This window comes from Festucalex cinctus, chromosome 2 (genome assembly GCF_051991245.1).
Source record: "Festucalex cinctus isolate MCC-2025b chromosome 2, RoL_Fcin_1.0, whole genome shotgun sequence".
Taxonomy (NCBI): Eukaryota; Metazoa; Chordata; class Actinopteri; order Syngnathiformes; family Syngnathidae; genus Festucalex; species Festucalex cinctus.
Window position 1 is genome coordinate 10,567,946 of NC_135412.1, and position 17,873 is coordinate 10,585,818.

General features: G+C 39.6%; 1 protein-coding gene across 1 annotated transcript; it reads left to right on the forward strand.

Moving 5' to 3' along the window:
- The first annotated feature begins 1,509 nt into the window (after nt 1-1,509).
- Nucleotides 1,510-17,567, forward strand: cs (citrate synthase). Its single transcript, XM_077512781.1, has 11 exons — nt 1,510-1,687; nt 6,745-6,795; nt 7,428-7,535; nt 9,943-10,008; nt 10,961-11,092; nt 11,614-11,802; nt 12,677-12,876; nt 13,034-13,163; nt 13,253-13,354; nt 14,844-15,053; nt 16,054-17,567. Exons 1-11 carry the CDS (start codon nt 1,637-1,639, stop codon nt 16,222-16,224), a joined length of 1,410 nt encoding a protein of 469 aa, XP_077368907.1. The 5' UTR covers nt 1,510-1,636; the 3' UTR covers nt 16,225-17,567.
- The last annotated feature ends 306 nt before the right edge of the window (nt 17,568-17,873 follow it).

Genomic DNA, 17,873 nt, shown 5'->3' on the forward strand with positions numbered 1-17,873 from the left:
TGTGAGACAAAGACTTTACAGGTTTCATATTCAGAGTACTGCAGGGCAAAACTCCAAAATGAAGCTCACACTTACTGTTGATGAGTCATTTTGCTTTCAGGCTGGCTGGAAAGGATTCCTTTTAAGGTTTGAATTATTGTGACAGGTTTTTTTTTTTTTTTTTTTTTACAACTTAAATAGCGCAGAGAATATGTGCCAAAAAAATGTACAGGTACATCTATGGACTGCTTTGACAATGTGAATTCATTTGTCACTGTATTTAACAATGACGTAATTTGGATAAATTAAACAAGCGCTGACTAAAAAAAACTACCACAGTGGAAACCGATTATCCTCATGTTTTGATACTCAACGTTTAGACGAGTCTCTCTTAGTGCATGAGACGTAACTGAATTTACTGGGCAAAGGCAGTGGTTCAATCCATCAAACTAAACCATTGCATGTCCGCGTTTCTCACATCAAGTATTTGTTTTTCAGCAAAACATTGGCAATTAAAATCTCATTTTAAAACAAAATGTATTCCTTGTAGTCATTGTGTATCTAATGGTACCAAATGGACCATCTTGGTGATTTGGTATGTCCCTATACTGCATGGTAGACCACGCAACACTGCATTGGTGGCACTATACAACAATAATATTTTGATGTAAACATAAGGGCATTTGATACTGGAGAGTTAGTTTACTTTGGTGTACTGCTATTTCACAGCAGATATGTAACAAATCTCTATTTTTATAAGCAAGACATTTTACCAATTTGTAACCTAAGCCAATTCATGAGCAATTCAGGCAACTGAAGCCATTTTCAATGGCAGCAGTTTGGCTGTGCAGTCCCTATTGGGGTGTAATTTGAGTTACAAGTATAGCTGCTATAACCTCATGAGAGTAATTAAATAAATTGAATCCAAAAACTTTTGTCATGTCAAGTGTGACTTAGTATGCTGTAAACATCATTAAAATGCAGTGTCAAAGCACTGTGAGCCTAAAATTAATAACGCTACAAAATGACAGCAAAAGGCAAGCAATTACCATGTGTGTCCCACATTTGCGAGGGTCTGAGTTTGAATCCTTCCCTGTTTCCACATTCCAAATACTTGCACATTAAGTTAAATGGAGACTCTAAATTGTCATTTATTTTAAGACATTAACTTTAGAAATTGATAGTTGGATTCCTACAAAAATATATTAGTCGATTATATTTTTACAGCACTGTAAGTTTTAAATACGCTTCAATCCGTGTCATATCTATCAGTCCTGTCATGTGTCAGAAACTAAGAAATGTTTCCCAGTGCTGTTTGTGATCCAGACTGTAGCGTCAAAGATAAGCCATTGTAAGGTAAAGTTGAACAACTTTCAACTGTTAAAGATCTTGAACATACGGCACAGTATGTTCAGATAGCGTCACCGACACCGTCAAATCAGCATAGACGGAGCGGTGCTCTAACCAATCACCGCCCTCTGCGCACACACACGTTTCCGGTCCATCGTCCAATCAACATCGATGTTACTTGCGGGCCTGAATCCCTCTTCAACCTTCTGTTCTTTGGAGGGGCACCTTCAAGCGGCTCCGCGGTGCACCGGTAGCGGCGTTCTGATCCACTGAGAACACACCAGAATAATACTTTAACACAAACGCAATGTCGTTCCTGACTATCAGCAGGCTAGCGCCTAAACTCCTCAATTCAAAGGTAAGCGAACGGCGCGCGGCCTCCTTGTTACTTTATCACCGTTGCTTAAGCCGTCAAACCGAAGTTAGCGGGCTAACGACAAGGTAGGTAGCTAATGTTAGCTCTGACGGCCACATTGTGAGACACGGTGCTCACGGCTTTGGATTAAATGCTGTATAGAGACTCGTCCAACCATGGGCGTTTGATTTAATTTAGTAACGCTGTTATAATTGTTTCCAATATTGTTAATAAATATTATCATGTCGCTGTTCCTTTAATGAGTAATCACGGGCGGGACACGTTCGTTCAAGTTAACATGAAAAAAAGCAGACTTTTGTCTGTCAAGTCAGTTCACTTTTGGTAACAGTAATACTGTCTGATTTTTAACTAGTGTCAGAATTTAGACTTGCGTTACTCTGACACTTAATAATTCTACACCACCACGTTGACCTTCACTTAATGTCCACCCAATGTCTTGTGATAAGATCTTCTAAATGCTCTTTTGTGTACTTTAACCTTTTTTTTTTTCTCAAGATTTGTCGCAGTGCGATTCTCCAATGTAAAATCAACCTCCAGTGTTTTAGTTCATCTGACAAGGTGTATACAGTACATTTAATGTCGTAGTGGACTAGTGGTATACACTATACAATATATTCAGATTTAATCACCACAGGTTGTATAATGCATTTTGCCCCTGAGATGACCAAGTGCATTGCTTATCTGCATGTATTGCAACGTTATTACAACTTTTAGCCTACTGTTTTACTCCACTGACCTCAACAGTCACCGAATTGCATCATAGCAGGTAAAACTGCATTCAAAATGTATTTATAATGCTGTACAAACTGCAATGGTTATCAAGCCCCGTAAAAGGCACAATTCGCAGATAACCTCTGTCGCACTCACCTCTTTTTCTTTACTTGGGTCAGGCTTTGCCCTGGTTGGCTCTTTATTGTTGCTATTACATAACAAACCCAGATCATAAAATCTCAAATGTAACGGAACACCTGGTGCTTAACATGTTTACAGTGACTGCATTTGTAAGTAAAACTGTACTCAAACAGATAGAGGAACTTTTCTCAGGTTAAAGTTGTATAAAATAATGGTGTCCTTTCTTGAATGCACTTTTTTTTTTCTCTGCTCAAAGAGCATGCATTTATTTGTGCAATGTGAACAATGTAAATTTGCGAATGAGTCTGTCCTCCAAAACAAATTTCACAGCTCGTTGTTTTCCTTCAGGAAAGGGATAACTGGTGGTGCAAATAGTGGGTTGTAATTAGCAGTTTACACTGACTTGACGTCACCAAAAGTTACAGTTGGTGTCCACAACATGCACTATCCACACATCAGTTGTTGTATTTGCTAATATTTACTGAAGAGATTGAATATGCAGAGCATTCTGGAGCAAAATTTACTAAACATTTCAGCAACAACTTGAATAGAAAGAAATGGGATTTTAGGGGGCACAAAGCATCATCTGACATCCACTGATAAGAAAAGTTGAGGCACTCTCACAGGCTGAGTAAAAGAAAGAAACTTGGTGGATATTTGAAAGAAAGCTTTCAGTGAAAATTTTTTACTTGGGGTGGTTAAACATAGCCCACCCGTGTCAACTTAGAAAATGATCATGTGACTACAAGTTACGAGATCTATGAGAAAAGTTCCTGCACTGATCAAACAATATATTTTCAATATAAACTAAAAAGCGTAGTGTAGTGCTTCACTGTGCTGCAAATTGCTGGGCAACTAGCTAGGGCTAATTAATTGATGGAGGAGGCCAAAATTTTTCATCAGCGCTACAACCGGGTGAAAGGTTTTTTTTGTGGAGTACATAGTAGGGACCGCGCACTTCCTAACCATATGTATTACCAAAAAATATTTTAAGTATGTACAAATAAATAAATATTGAAAAAAAAAGTCTGCGAGCAGATGAAATAGTGCATGCTGAACCCTGAGTGTACTGGGGTCAACTGTGGTAGAGGAAACATGTTTCTGCTCCGTGTGTTAAAGTTACTGTAGTTTTAAGGTTTATAATTACAGTAACATAATTGTCTAATTTAATTATCCAATCGATGGCATTTCACATTATTTTAGTGTTAAGATATTTCTTAAGGTCTTTGTTCTTTCTTAGTATTAAGGACTGAAGACAAAATGTTTATGGTTTAGTTGAACATTTTGTTGTCTAAATAGGCAATGTGGAATTTTCTGTCACTTACTGTAAACATCAACTTGGAGTGACAAATACTGTAAACAGCTTGAAGCAAGCACACGTTTATTTGAAGAACTTAATACGATCTTGGTTTCCCATTTCTTGACAGCGATAGAGAAAGAACAGGTGCTAAGTAATACTTCAACAAGTATGTTTTAATCAGTTTAAATGTGTATAAAGCATGTGGGAGGGGTAGGAATATTAAAAAAAAAAAATAGTCTCATATGATAAATATTAGGGGTGTGAATTGCCTAGTACCTGACAATTCGATTCCTATCACGATTCACAGGTCACGATTCGATTCGATACCGATTAATCCCGATACGAATTTATAAGTCGATTGTTGCGATTTTTTCCATTCAAATTTAGAAAATGCTAATCAGTAAACTTGTAGAGTGTAAGATTTGTATGAAAATGTATTATTTATTTATCTGAAACTTCAGTTTTATACAGGTTGTAATCTATTTCATGCTTGAACAGCATTAAAATAAAATATTAAGGCTTAATGTTCCGTTCATAAAACATTCTTCCATGCTTAAGGTGTGAACCCTAACCCAAAGTAAGATGTTTTGTTGAATATTTTTCCATTAAAAATGGAAGTTTAAAAATCGATTCAGCCGCCTTTTGAATCAATTCGAGAATTGCGCGATGTAGTATCGCGATATATTGCCGAATCGATTTTTTTTAACACCCCGAGTAAATATTCAGCTATGGCAAAAATAAAAATTACATTTTTATTACAAAAAAACACTAGTTGTATTAACTCATTCACTCCCAGCCATTTTTACCTTTGCTCCTGGCTGTTTGACTGGATTTGGACTGATTTTGCAAGGCCCACAGAACATTGTGTTCCATTGCTATAAAAACATGGAACCTACTAAAAGAAAGATTAGAGTCTTTTCTTTCATCGGGAGAAAAAAGTATATTTGTATCTTTTTCTGTTTTGCAGCAATTAGCATTAGAATATAGCTAAGTTTTATCATTATTCACATTCCTGGTGAAAACACTGTCAAAAAGAGCTTGTTGCAACATGGCCCTGGTTGATCTCTTATACTCTGCGGCCACCTGCTGGCCGTTTTTGTAAATTACTACCATTGCTTCAACGTTTCTCTTCGGTTCAGAGGCTGCATCAAAGTCTTCTGTATGCTCTAGCATAAAAAAACATGATAAACATATAAATCCGTCTTTGGGACACTGGTAATATTTAAAATAAAATGTTTTTATACGTTTTTGGGAACAAATGAGTTAAAGGTCAAATTGCAAACATTGCCAAGTTAAAGTTACCACCTTTACAAGGCATAATTTTCATTACAAAGAGATTATATTGTAGGTATACAGCAGTTTAATCACTAGATACAATTCAACAGACGTCCTCCCCCTTGTAGATGCCTGGGATTCTTTCCAGTTGAGTAAATACTGTAAATGGCCCTGTCGAAAAGGTAGTTGAATGTTTTAACACAACTCCTAAGTTGTTCATGTTCTTTTGTGATTTGCTCCTCCCAGGAAGTGGGCAATGACTAATGTTACATATTAAAGCCCCTCCTGGGCTGTTACGTAATCACCCCTCTGTCATGTGTTGGGACATAAGATCCTACCTTTTAGTTTTGGCTGACCCTGGTGAGTCATCCCCTCCAACCAGTTTGTGGTAACTTATCATACCAGTGGGAACAGAGCCAACGGAACCAAACCACTTCAACCAGACACTCCACCATCAGTTGTTGATTTAACGTAACCTCACAGAGAAGTCGTCTTTCAGTGGCAACATGCAGCAGGCATGACTCCACACATTACCAACTTCTATCACGTTGTTCTCAGTATTGGTCATTCCAATTATTGCTGTCCAACAAATCCATTTATGTTGGCATTGGCAAAGAAAAACTTGCAAATGCTGTCAAATCATAATCACTAACTAGGATGTTAGAATTGCAGTTTTCAAATTATGCTTGACTGACTGAAGCGGAATGTGTACTTTTACCCGGTTTGATACTTTTTTTTTTTCTTTCTTTCTTTTTTTTCTTTTTTTAAATATAGACAGTCTGTTGTATACGTAATCATTTCACCCTGGAGAAAGAACTGTACAAATTAACCAAAAGTAGTCCAAATAATGACATTCATGCCCATAATGTGTACAGACTGCAAACATTTGACCACAACTGAAACTTGATATGAAAATAGGCCTTCCCACAGGGATGTTTTGTCTGTTTGTCTATGAAAAGCTGGCTCAGTGAAATAGATTATTTATTAATGAGAGCTGGGTGGAGAAGTGTTAGTAATTTATATGCCTTATTAAATGACTTTTATTGACAATGGGGATTGGGGAGTGCTTCATACTTTGTTGTGCTAGATGATGTGAAGCCATTATCAAAGTAATCAACTATTCTATAACTCGAGCAATCGTTTGGAGACGTTTTTTTTTATTTTTTTATTTTATTTTATTTTTTTTATTTTTTTTTATTTAAAATTGTCCAAATCCTCTGATTTCAGCATTCCAACAATAATTGTTCACTGATTTATGGAGTTATTCATGAAAGTAGACTGATTATCTTCTGTGTGTAACCAAAATATGACATTTTTTACTTTGGAAAACAATGACCGAATCGGTAAAATAGCACAACATCAATCTCCTTTTTTTTTAATTACTATTAATTTGAGTACGAAGTAGGAAATCAACACCAATCTCTCGTTAATTAAACAGTAGTAATGCTTTTGTTTTTTAATGCAAAATTAAAATGAAACAGATTAGTCATTTAATCAATTGAATAATCGATAGATTAGTCACTTCTAAAAATATTTGATAGTGACAGACAGCACTAGTTTGAATTTATTCATGTACTTCAATTTGTCACTTTGCTTATTTCTTGTGCCATAGAGTGCCACCTACTTCATTACAGCTGCTAGAAACGCCAGCGCCACTACAGCAGTAAGTACCGTCGAGTCCCACCCCGATTGTGTCAGTTATGTCATGGTGTAGGACAGTGAAGCGTGCCAGCAGTGATTTTTACTTGCGGTAATTTGGTTCGCTGTGGCTTTTAAACAAAAGTCAAGGCTTGAAATGCGCATTGGAGGTTGCATCGGATTGATCAAAGTCAGATAAAAGCAATCGATTCTAAGTGAAACTTACGCACATCTTTGCGATAGACATATTGCACATGCGTTTAGCGCGATGACAATATGACAAACAATTTTTTTTTCCCCAGCTATTGTGTAGTCATACTTTGTGCCTCATTAAAACACATTGAATAGAAAACTGAGAATCACAAATTTTGAAGATTGGTCTGCGGAGACGGTACCTAGAAGCTTTGTTGGGCTGGACGCATGTGCGTTTATGAAGCGCAAGATCAAGGCAAGCTCGTTGTTACTTATGCCACCACAACAAGCTAGCAATGAGCAATGTAAATATCAGTTTGATTAATCACTCAATAATCGTGTCTTGGATTAAATAAAGTAAACTATGGAGTCCATTACTTGGCTGTAACCAGCAAGTGAACATGTTGGGTTGGTGTTTATTTGTGCCTCTTCAAGTGTGTTTGTTTGGTTTCTTTTGAAATCCAGAATCTGAAGGATGTCCTGTCAGACCTCATCCCGAAAGAACAGAGCAGGATCAAGAATTTCAAGCAGCAGTATGGCAAAACCAACATAGGCCAGATTACTGTGGACATGGTGAGCAGACTTCTAACTCTTGATCAACTCAATGTCTTTCACAGGTTTAAGAAAGTATAACCAGTGTTGTTTATATAACACTTCACTACATACCAGGAAGTCTACAACGCTCTCTGATATAATTGCTTTTGGCATCATTATTTCAAGCTCTCTTCTTATAGCAGTTCGTAAAAACCAATGGTACACAAACTTTTCACAGTCCAGCACTCTTCAGAAATTTAACCAGTATGTGACCTCCCCCCTCAACACAAACCGCACACACAATGAAAATGTGTCACAGTGACATTGAACTATTTGCATTTTTTTTAAATGTACTCAACATTTCTGACTTTTTTTTCCACATAAAATATGATCTTAAGATATCATAGCAATTTAAATCAAACTGACAATGTAATTGCTTGGGTATGTTCTTTAAGGATTCAAGGAGTTTTATTGTCATAATAAATAACACATTTAAAATATGATAGCCAATGCCCCATATTAACAGAGTAAGTCCCAAGGCTTGTGAAAATAACACTAGAACAATATAAGATAAAGTAAATATAATAGAGATAAGAGACATGTCTATTGACAGTTTGAACATATGCAATGATGCAAGTATTTGCAAAGTCATTTTGTACTTGACAACAAAGATAGCGTCTTCAAGAATACAGTTTTCAATGTGCCGGGATCTTTAGGCATGGGGGGCTGGTGTTAGGGCTACAGACTACAGTTTGAGTTGAATTGTCTTAACAGCTAGCAGAAAGAAGCTGTTCCTTTTCCCATTAAGCTCACTCTTTTGCAGCCAATTGGTTTGTGGGCATAAAACAAACAAATACAAGGCATATGCCACAATACTGTTTATGTGGGAAATGGGCTTATAGTGTGCTGCCACCCCACTTGAAGACACTTACCATAAAAAGCACAGCTTGTCTTGGATTGGCTTATTTAAAGACATCATTTTTATTTAAACCTGTACAATCTCCTGAAGTACGATGGATGTATGCTGTTCCGATGCGATTGGTAACCACAATGAGTCATAATTTTTCAATAGCAAATAACATTTCTGTTCTTTGCTATTGAAAAATTATGACTCATTGTGATCAAAATCCATTCCACAGTCAAACACTGTCATAAAGCTATTAACAGTACAGGCTAATTCTTAATTAACATTTAAGGTGATGCTCTTTATGGTCATGCATGTTAAAAAAAAAAAAAAGAGCAGTTAATACACACTCTCTAATGGCATTGTCATGGATGACAAGAATTCTTACTTGAAAAAAAAAAAAAAAAAAAGAATTCTTACTTGAATCCTCAATGACCGCCAGAGTATTCTGTCGCTCAGTGCTTTTAGCACAACCTCGGGCTGTCAGTAGGGATAAAATAGAACTGTTTTCAGGTGTCTCACTATGGCACGGGCAAAAAAAAGTAAGTAGTTTTAATACAGCATCATCAGATAGATGCAATGCAAAATGTCTAGTAAGCATAGTTGTTTGTGTTAATTTTGGCAACACTAGGCAAACCATGAAGATTAGTTAGCCCACTTATTCTGTCCCTGCTGCCCGTGTCAGGTATCTCTACCAGTCATCTTGCTGAGGTCAACAATGAAGTGAGTGGCTCTGATAACTGCAACATAATGGCGCAGGATGGCACAGTCACCTTTTTTTGGATTTTTTAAAACACTTGTGGGTTTGACAACTTGACTCAATGCACCAGCAAACCGTAGCCAAGAAAAATGGACTTTGATTTTGGAAAAGTACTTGCCCAGCACGTCATGAGTCACACATCCACACAGGTACGGGCAAGAAATATTGGGAAACAGTGTTTTGTTGGTATGACAGGAAGTGGTTTCAGGTGTTGCACAAGTATGGCTCGTGAAAAGCAACAGCAGATTGGTCCACTTTGGTTACCTCTCACCAGCTCAACTCAACACCCATAAAATGTGTTTAAGCATGCATATATAAACTCCCCAAATAGGAATGTTTCATTTGACGTTTTTTTTTTTTTTTTTGCACCAGCAGCCATACAGGCAAGGAACAAGTGATGTGCAACTGTCTTGGTGGAGGGCGAAGGGATTTTTTTTTTTTTTTTTTTTTAAAGCAGTTTTGGGGTGCAGTGCCTTGCTTAAGAACACAAACAAACTGGCATCGAAGGGCTGTTCAGTGTTTGTAACACAATTTCAAACTTAGGACTGTTTGGTCCCCAAGCAAAGTCCTTATGTACGTTCATTTGTCGCTTGCACAAAGCAGCGATGTCATGTTTGCTTGCATTGTTCATTGGTACTTTTCGAACCTATGAAGTAACCTGCTAAATCTGTAAAAATCATTATGATCCAACACTAAATAGAGTTGTTTGCTTTTGGAGATGTGCAACTCTAAGTTGTTTGTGCATTTATTTTTGAAATCTTCACTTGTGTTTTCTTTTCCAGGTGTATGGAGGGATGAGGGGGATGAAGGGTCTTGTTTATGAGACCTCTGTGCTGGATCCTGATGAGGTCAGTGCAAAATACTATCTTTTTAGCATACTTTGTTGAAAAAGAGCACCTTGTACCCATGTTTTTTTTTTTAATTTATGTATTTATTTATTTTTTAATGATTCTGGCTGGTTTCAAGACTCTCTTTGTCACAATTTGCCCAAAAACATCTTGACAGTAGCCGTTTTATTTGACAATTAATGACTATTAATGAATTAATGATTTCTTCTAAATACATGGAGTCCTCGAGTTATGACGTACGCGACCTACGTCGTTTCGACTTTACGGCACCCGTGCCTCGTCCTTAGCACCTTCTTTTTCGTTAATTTCCCATAGTAATAATACCATTTTAAAGTTGTGGTGTTACCTCCAGCAACGGACTTTCATCAGGTGCGTCACATTTCTGTGTTTAACTTTGAATTAGCTCCACTCTGCTGTCCGTCAGCAATGAATGTCCGTGCAGAAACATGAAATATTGGTTCCAGCTCTTCCGGGTCGCTCAAATATGTTTTGTTTTGTTTTGTTTTTAATTATTGTACAAAGTATTTTGATGTAAATATTGACTTTAATAGTGAAATCCGACTTGATTCGAAATTGGGTTACATTGCCGGCGTAGGAATGGAACTCGGTTGTAACTCGAGGACTGCTTGTAGTAGATAATCACTTAGTCTAGTAGTTTCCAGACTGGATTCGGCTTCAAATTTTCTGGCCTCTGTCTGCGGATGTGACGTCATGTGTGCAATGTGTACGCAAAGAAGGATGTGTGTGGTTTCCTTTTTCTGCCACCGGTGGCAGTAGTGATTCGAACTTCAATTTTCTGCATTCAGCAACTTTAAAAAAGAAGAGAGAATTATTCATCCCGTGAGGGAAATTGGATTGTCACAGTAGCCAGTATTCTTAATTACACCAATAGAATAAAAAGCCAATGCGAGTAAACTGGATTAGTAGCTTGACTGTTTCTATGTCTTTACAGGGCATCCGCTTCCGAGGCTATAGCATCCCAGAGTGTCAGAAGTTATTACCCAAAGCTGAAGGAGGTGAGGAGCCGCTGCCTGAGGGCCTCTTCTGGCTGCTGGTCACAGGACAGGTGCCCACTGAGGAGCAGGTGAGAGTCAGGGTGGGACATTGGAGCTCCAGAAAACCCTTCCACATTCTATTTCATTATTTCTTTTCCCCCATGAAGAGACAGTAGATAACCATAATCTAAACTTTGTCCGTTTCATAGCAGTGGAAATGTGTTTTTGATTGTCCTTACAGATGACTAGACAATAGAGAAATGTACTTGGCATTAGCATGCTGGTTAAAACACATGGTAGGAACACAGTGCCCAGTACATGATTAAAAATGGTTGTAAAATTTGATAAATGTTTAGTTGTAAACATTAAGCTGCTATGAAATATCTGGTGATCTTTTATGAATGAATCAATCTCCGAAATTTATTGCTGAGGAAAGTTCATTTTATTGCCGTTATCGTTGAAGATATGGATAGACAAGGCAGATTGACAAGCACTTTGCCTTTAAGCTGAACCTGTCTGATACAAACCTTGACAGTCCCATCAGTCAAGTTATATGTAAGGCAGATGTGTCCTACATGTGTACATAACACTGCACACTCCTGTTTGCCAGGTGAACTGGGTATCGAAAGAGTGGGCGAAGAGAGCGGCACTCCCGTCACACGTTGTCACCATGTTGGACAACTTCCCAACCAACCTGCACCCCATGTCTCAGTTTAGCGCCGCCATCACGGCCCTTAACAGTGAGAGCAGCTTTGCACGCGCCTACTCTGAGGGAGTGCACAAGTCCAAGTACTGGGAGGTGAGTTGTCAGACTTCCATTGCGTATTCATGTTCACAGGGTTTCCGTTTAATATTAATTTTAAAACATCTTTGTACACAGAGAAGTCTCTGTCCACAGTAACTGATGCCCCCTATAAAATGGGGTTTGTAATTCCATATTGATAACACATGATGGTGGCAAAGCACTTCAAATCTGGAGGACAATAATTTGTGTTCCCACAAAATTTGCGTGTGCATCTTCGTTATTTAAAGGAAAAACACTCGCGAAGTCAATGCTAACTTCTTGTTAGCATTTGCTAACTTCCTGTTAGTGATAGGCTTGGGATGTTTTAAAAACAAAGCATATTTTGTATTTAAATATACAGTGGATGGAATTCTTGGATGGAATGTTTTACAGTTAACTCCAACTGCGGTGTCATTAAACAGCTTAAAGGCCACCTAGGGACAACAGAATAACATATGCTACACACTTGCTAGTTGCTAATGCTACACAAGCAAAATGGTGCATTCAAGGTACTTTCACAGCGTTGGAAATTTCGGTTTTCTTTGATAACATCTTAAGGGGAAATAATCAGCCATTTGCCCCAAATGGCCGATTGTTTTAGCCGAAGTTTGAAGGCCAATAATCATCCGATTATAATCAGTGGCTGATTAATCGGTGGGGCCCTAATAATAAAGCATCAACACCATGCATCTAGCACGTACACAATCATTACACCAATGTTACATAAACTGCTGTAATTCAGTTAAATTATTCAACAACTAAACCACCGTCACATGAGGCTCATAAATATTAGCTAGCATACTAGCCTGAATAACACACTAACACAAACTGATGTGACGTCACACATCACGACTGAAATCCCTCCCTCACCTCTCACTGTCTTTCTTAGTATGCCTATGAAGACTCCATGGACCTGATCGCCAAGCTTCCCTGCATTGCAGCCAAGATCTACCGCAACCTGTACCGCGAAGGCAGCAGTATCGGAGCCATCGACTCCAACCTGGACTGGTCTCACAATTTTACCAACATGCTGGGCTACAGCGACGCCCAGTTCACTGAGCTCATGAGACTCTACCTCACTATCCACAGGTAACACACAATGGCCTTGGGCCACATATGTCATGTTTGACTCAACAAAACAAACAAAACAAACAAAGTCCACGGCCAACAAATACTTCAGGGTTGTTTAAACAAAGGCAATGTTGCTCCACCCAGCCCAACCCTACTTGTTTGTGTCATGTGACAGTGACCATGAAGGAGGCAATGTCAGTGCCCACACCAGCCACTTGGTGGGCAGCGCCCTGTCAGACCCCTACTTGTCCTTCAGCGCAGCCATGAATGGCCTGGCCGGTCCTCTTCATGGCCTGGCAAACCAGGTTGGTCGTTGGCAGACATATACACAACCCGTTTAAGTTAAGCGTGTTTGCGCTGACAGCGCTGCCTTCTGCTTCTGTTTGTCTCCCAGGAGGTGCTGGTGTGGCTGACTGCACTGCAGAAGGAGCTCGGAGGGGAGGTGTCAGATGAGAGAATGAGGGATTACATCTGGAACACGCTCAAGTCCGGAAGGGTAAATACCGCCAGTGCTTTCCATGGACTAGAAAGTAAATGACATGCAGCTTCAAGGGTTGGGTTTACACCACATGGTTTGTATCATAGTTCTTTTTTTTTTCTCCTCACAATTGGTCAAAATTAACTCATTCACTCGCAGGCATTTCCACTGAAGCAACCGCCATCACTCCCGGCTGTGTTACTGGATTTTGACTGATTTTGCAAGGCCCACAAAATATTGTGTTCTATTGCTATAAAAACATGGAACCTACCAAAAAGAAAGATTAGGGTCTCTTCTTTCATCAGGAAAAAAAAAAAGTAGATTACTGTTTCCGTTTTACAGCAATAAGCATTAGAATATAGCTAGGTTTCATGATTATTCACAAATTTGCTTAAAATTGTAGGGAAATAGCTTGTTTTCATCATGGCCCTGGTTGATCTCTTATACTCTTTCTATCTGCTGGCTGTTTTTGTAATAACTACCTTTTTTTTTTTTCTTCCACCCGTTCTCTGCAGTTGGGAGGCTGCATCAAAGCCTTCTGTACGCTCTAGCGTAAAAAAAAAAAAAACTTAAAAAAAAAAGTGAATTTGTCTTTGGGACACTTAATAAATTTAAAATAGAACATAGTTATATGTTTTTGTGAGCAAATAAGTTAATTATGGCCATGCCAGCATAAAAGAAAATCAGATATTGTCAGATCTGAATCAGGCCCCAATCATAGGTAGATTAAAAAGATGTTCAAAATGGCCTTGTGACAAGAAATACTTTAGAAAACCATTAAAACTGTTGAGAGAATGTTTGTAAATGCTGAATAAACCCTGACAGGAGCGCAAATTCACTACCTTTTCCAACACTCGCAAAAATTTGCCCCTCAGTGGGATACGGGTTTTAGTTGAGTGTCACCTATTTGCCATCATTGAGCAACTCCCATTTATTTACCTGTGCAACACTTCTGTCAAGACTCTTCCAGTATGCATGTGAACAAAGTTAACGTTTGTTTTCTGGGGTGCAGTAACAGTTGATACATTTTCAAGACACCAGATTTTACAGCATAGGTCTAATGTTCTGATGTGGACTGTTTAATTTTATTTTTAGAATATGCCATCCAGCAATAAAAAATGAGGTATGGGCCACAAATGGCTTAGGAGGCTAGCGCGCCACCCTTTGCTAATGCCACGTGGTATATGCACCCAATCCAGAAGTTGGTCTGCTATTAAAAGGATTATTCCTTGCTTCATGCACCACTGGAAAGGTACAAAGTGCTGTGAACGGGTTTTGTATTTTGTGTAATCCTGCTAACTGTGTGTCCTCCTCTTTGCGGTTTCCCTTTGACAAGATTACTGCTGTGAAAAAGCTCCTTAAAACAACACAGTTAGTCATAGACTAACACTTTAGACACAGTAGATCTATCACAATGCTCCAAGTCCATCCTAGAGCTAAAACTCAACTCAAAGTTGCAGATGTAACGGTCAATAACATTTGACGCAATGTGCCATCTTTGCGTCAGGTGGTGCCAGGCTACGGTCACGCCGTCCTGAGGAAAACAGACCCTCGGTACACCTGCCAGCGCGAGTTTGCCCTCAAGCACCTGCCCAACGACCCCATGTTCAAGATGGTGGCTCAGCTCTACAAGATCGTCCCCGATGTCCTGCTGGAGCAGGGCAAGGCCAAAAACCCTTGGCCCAACGTGGACGCCCACAGTGGCGTTCTGCTGCAGGTGAGTGCGAACCTCGCCACGCCGGGGTTGTCAAATGATGCTTTATGGAGGGGTTGACAGAAGCGAGATTGCGCAGTTGTACTTCCGGGTTAGAAAAAGCGCAGCCAAAATAACTCATTTCAATAGAAACTAGACTAAGTGCAATTTCTGGAGAAATTGCATGGGCATGCTGAAAGCTCAATGCTAAGATTTTGAATGCTCATGAAGTAAATTGTGAGATTAATTATGACCTACTGGTTACTGGGTAATGGACTGTACCACCGAGCAGTATCAGACACCTGGTAATGATGATCAGTTGTATATATGGAAGTGGGCATGGAAAGGGTGACTTAGAAAAGGTTCGTCAGTCCCATTGAAAATGAATGGGGGAAAGTTGATGCATTCTAAAGTCTATGCATTCTATTAAAACCTTACTTTCATGTTGTGAGTTAAGCGCATTTTCTACAGAAAACGTTTTGTCCAAATTTTGGAAATTCTTATGTTCATTGAGATATTGAATAAAATCTTTACATTTTTTTAAACTCATATGCTGAGCACTGTATATGTAAGCCTGTTGTTAACTTTGGGGCTTAAAATAGCATATCATAACCCTTTAATTAAACTCCTACGTCCAGGTGTCGTTAGTTGATGCATCACAGCAGACACTGGTGCACATTGTAACAGCAAATTAGACTATGCAGACAATTAGTAGTTGTGTTGGGAGAGAAGCAGAAACAAACTTTTAGGTTAACATACATTTTAGTGTGCATGAGGTGCATTCAACAAAACAGAACATCTTAAAGGCAGAACTATCACTGAATTAAAACTAACAACGCCAATTTCCACCAGATGGCGCCAAAGTCATTTTATTATGTTTAATGGCACCCCTGATTTTATGTTGTCGAGTAGGGGGCCACTATTTGTGTGGTTTGACTGCAGTAAAAGTGTGTTTGGGCAAATGTGGGTCCCTGCGGCCAAAGCCTGACCGTGCCCCTCTTCCCCCCCCCCCCCCCATCCGCAGTACTACGGAATGACGGAGATGAACTACTACACGGTGCTGTTCGGCGTGTCGCGGGCTCTCGGCGTGCTGTCCCAGATGGTGTGGAGTCGAGCCCTGGGCTTCCCACTGGAGCGCCCCAAGTCCATGAGCACGGATGGACTCATGTCCCTGGTGGGCGCCAAGTCGGGTTGAATCCCGACCGCACGAGGGGGTTTAGTGGTGGGAGGAGGCGCCGATTAAGATGAGTTGACTACCCCCGTGACCTACCCTGTCCATCCCCGGAATTTCACAGGATTTCAAGAGACAATTTACTTTTAATGTCATTACACGCAAAAAGACTCCTCCCACCACTGCTCGTTGTCCTGTTTCCTCCTCAGAAGGTGAAACCTCCACACACATAGACATAAGCTCCCACCTGTTTGCTTTTTTTAAGCTAGCCTCGCAAGTCCTCGCTATGAATTAAGCGTGACACTCAAAGGGAATTGTGGGAGTCATTTGCACTTCCTTTGTTTTTGTTTCCACGACGATGGCCATGCCCCCCCTGCAATCATTTGACACGTTGCTTTGGTTTCTAAAATGCGCCCCAAATCCTGCCATTGGCAACGTTTTACTCCCATTTATGAGCACTCCAGTTTTCATCATCAGCATCATCATGATCAAGCAGTTAATATAAAAAAAAAAAAAAAAAAAAAAAAAAAAAAAACAGATAGTGCCGCTTTCAATCTGAAACTGTCATGTTGTTTTTAGTGCTGGCCTGTCTTCCCTCTACGATCAAAATAGCCGTTGCGTCTTTTGAGTCCGGCCGCCACTTTAACCCGGTGACCGACACGGTGGGCAAGCGGGCGGCCGCATAAGAGCAAGCTTGAATCCAAAGTGGGCTCTGTCATCGAAATTCTTTACGTTTGTTGCTTTTTGTCCACACGAGAGCGCTTGTCAACATCGACTATTCCGAAGTCAGCGTTTGCTTGATTGATTGGATGTCGTCATTTGAAGCCAGAGACCCCAACTCGCCACCGCTCCCGAGCTTGATTGTGCCCCTTCTTCCTGAGCTTAGTGGTGTTGAACTGTCACGGTTGGGTCATGTTGTGGTTTTATTTATACTTTGTGTACATAGGTTATATATATGTATAAGTTCTGCTTGTAACAACCAGTACCAACTGTGTCGTAGTTCAGTCCCTCGGGTAGGAACCGCAGCTATCTTGTACATACGTGCTTTTGTTTTGCTTTTCCCCCCTGCGTGTTTTCAAGCTTGCTCTTGAGCTTCGCTGCCAAAACAGCCTACGTACTCATCTGTGACTGTGTCAACACTCCATTTTTGCTTCAGAATTCCCCCCCAACCGCTCCTCGTGTCTGTCGTCTTCCTGCATTCATTATTTTGATCGTAGAGAAGCGGGAAGGTTGTAATTGATAAATGAGAATGAAATGTAAGGTGGGTTCATCAGACGCATTTCAGGGGGCTGGGTTAGTAGGACAGGGCAAGAAATACTGGAAAAACTAACCCCCCAAAAAAGTAAAAATAAAGGTTTTTATTCATACTGCCTGGTCTGCTTTCTCTTACTGAAATGTTGACACACATTCAAACCTTTTGGAGCCATTAATGACTTAGCATCAGTGTGTTACAAATACTCTGGTCATGGTCTTAAAAAAGGTTAAAAATCTCTCACCTATTAGCTTGTTGAGGAAAAAAATGCTTCCCGATGTTGCATTATGACATCACATATAGTACAATGTGGCAAAAGATGGAGCTTTCTCTGATTGCACCAACAGGCTAAATGGCTTCAATGATGATTTTCATTCATCAGGTTGAATGTGTGACATGTCATTCGAAAAGAAGTTAAATT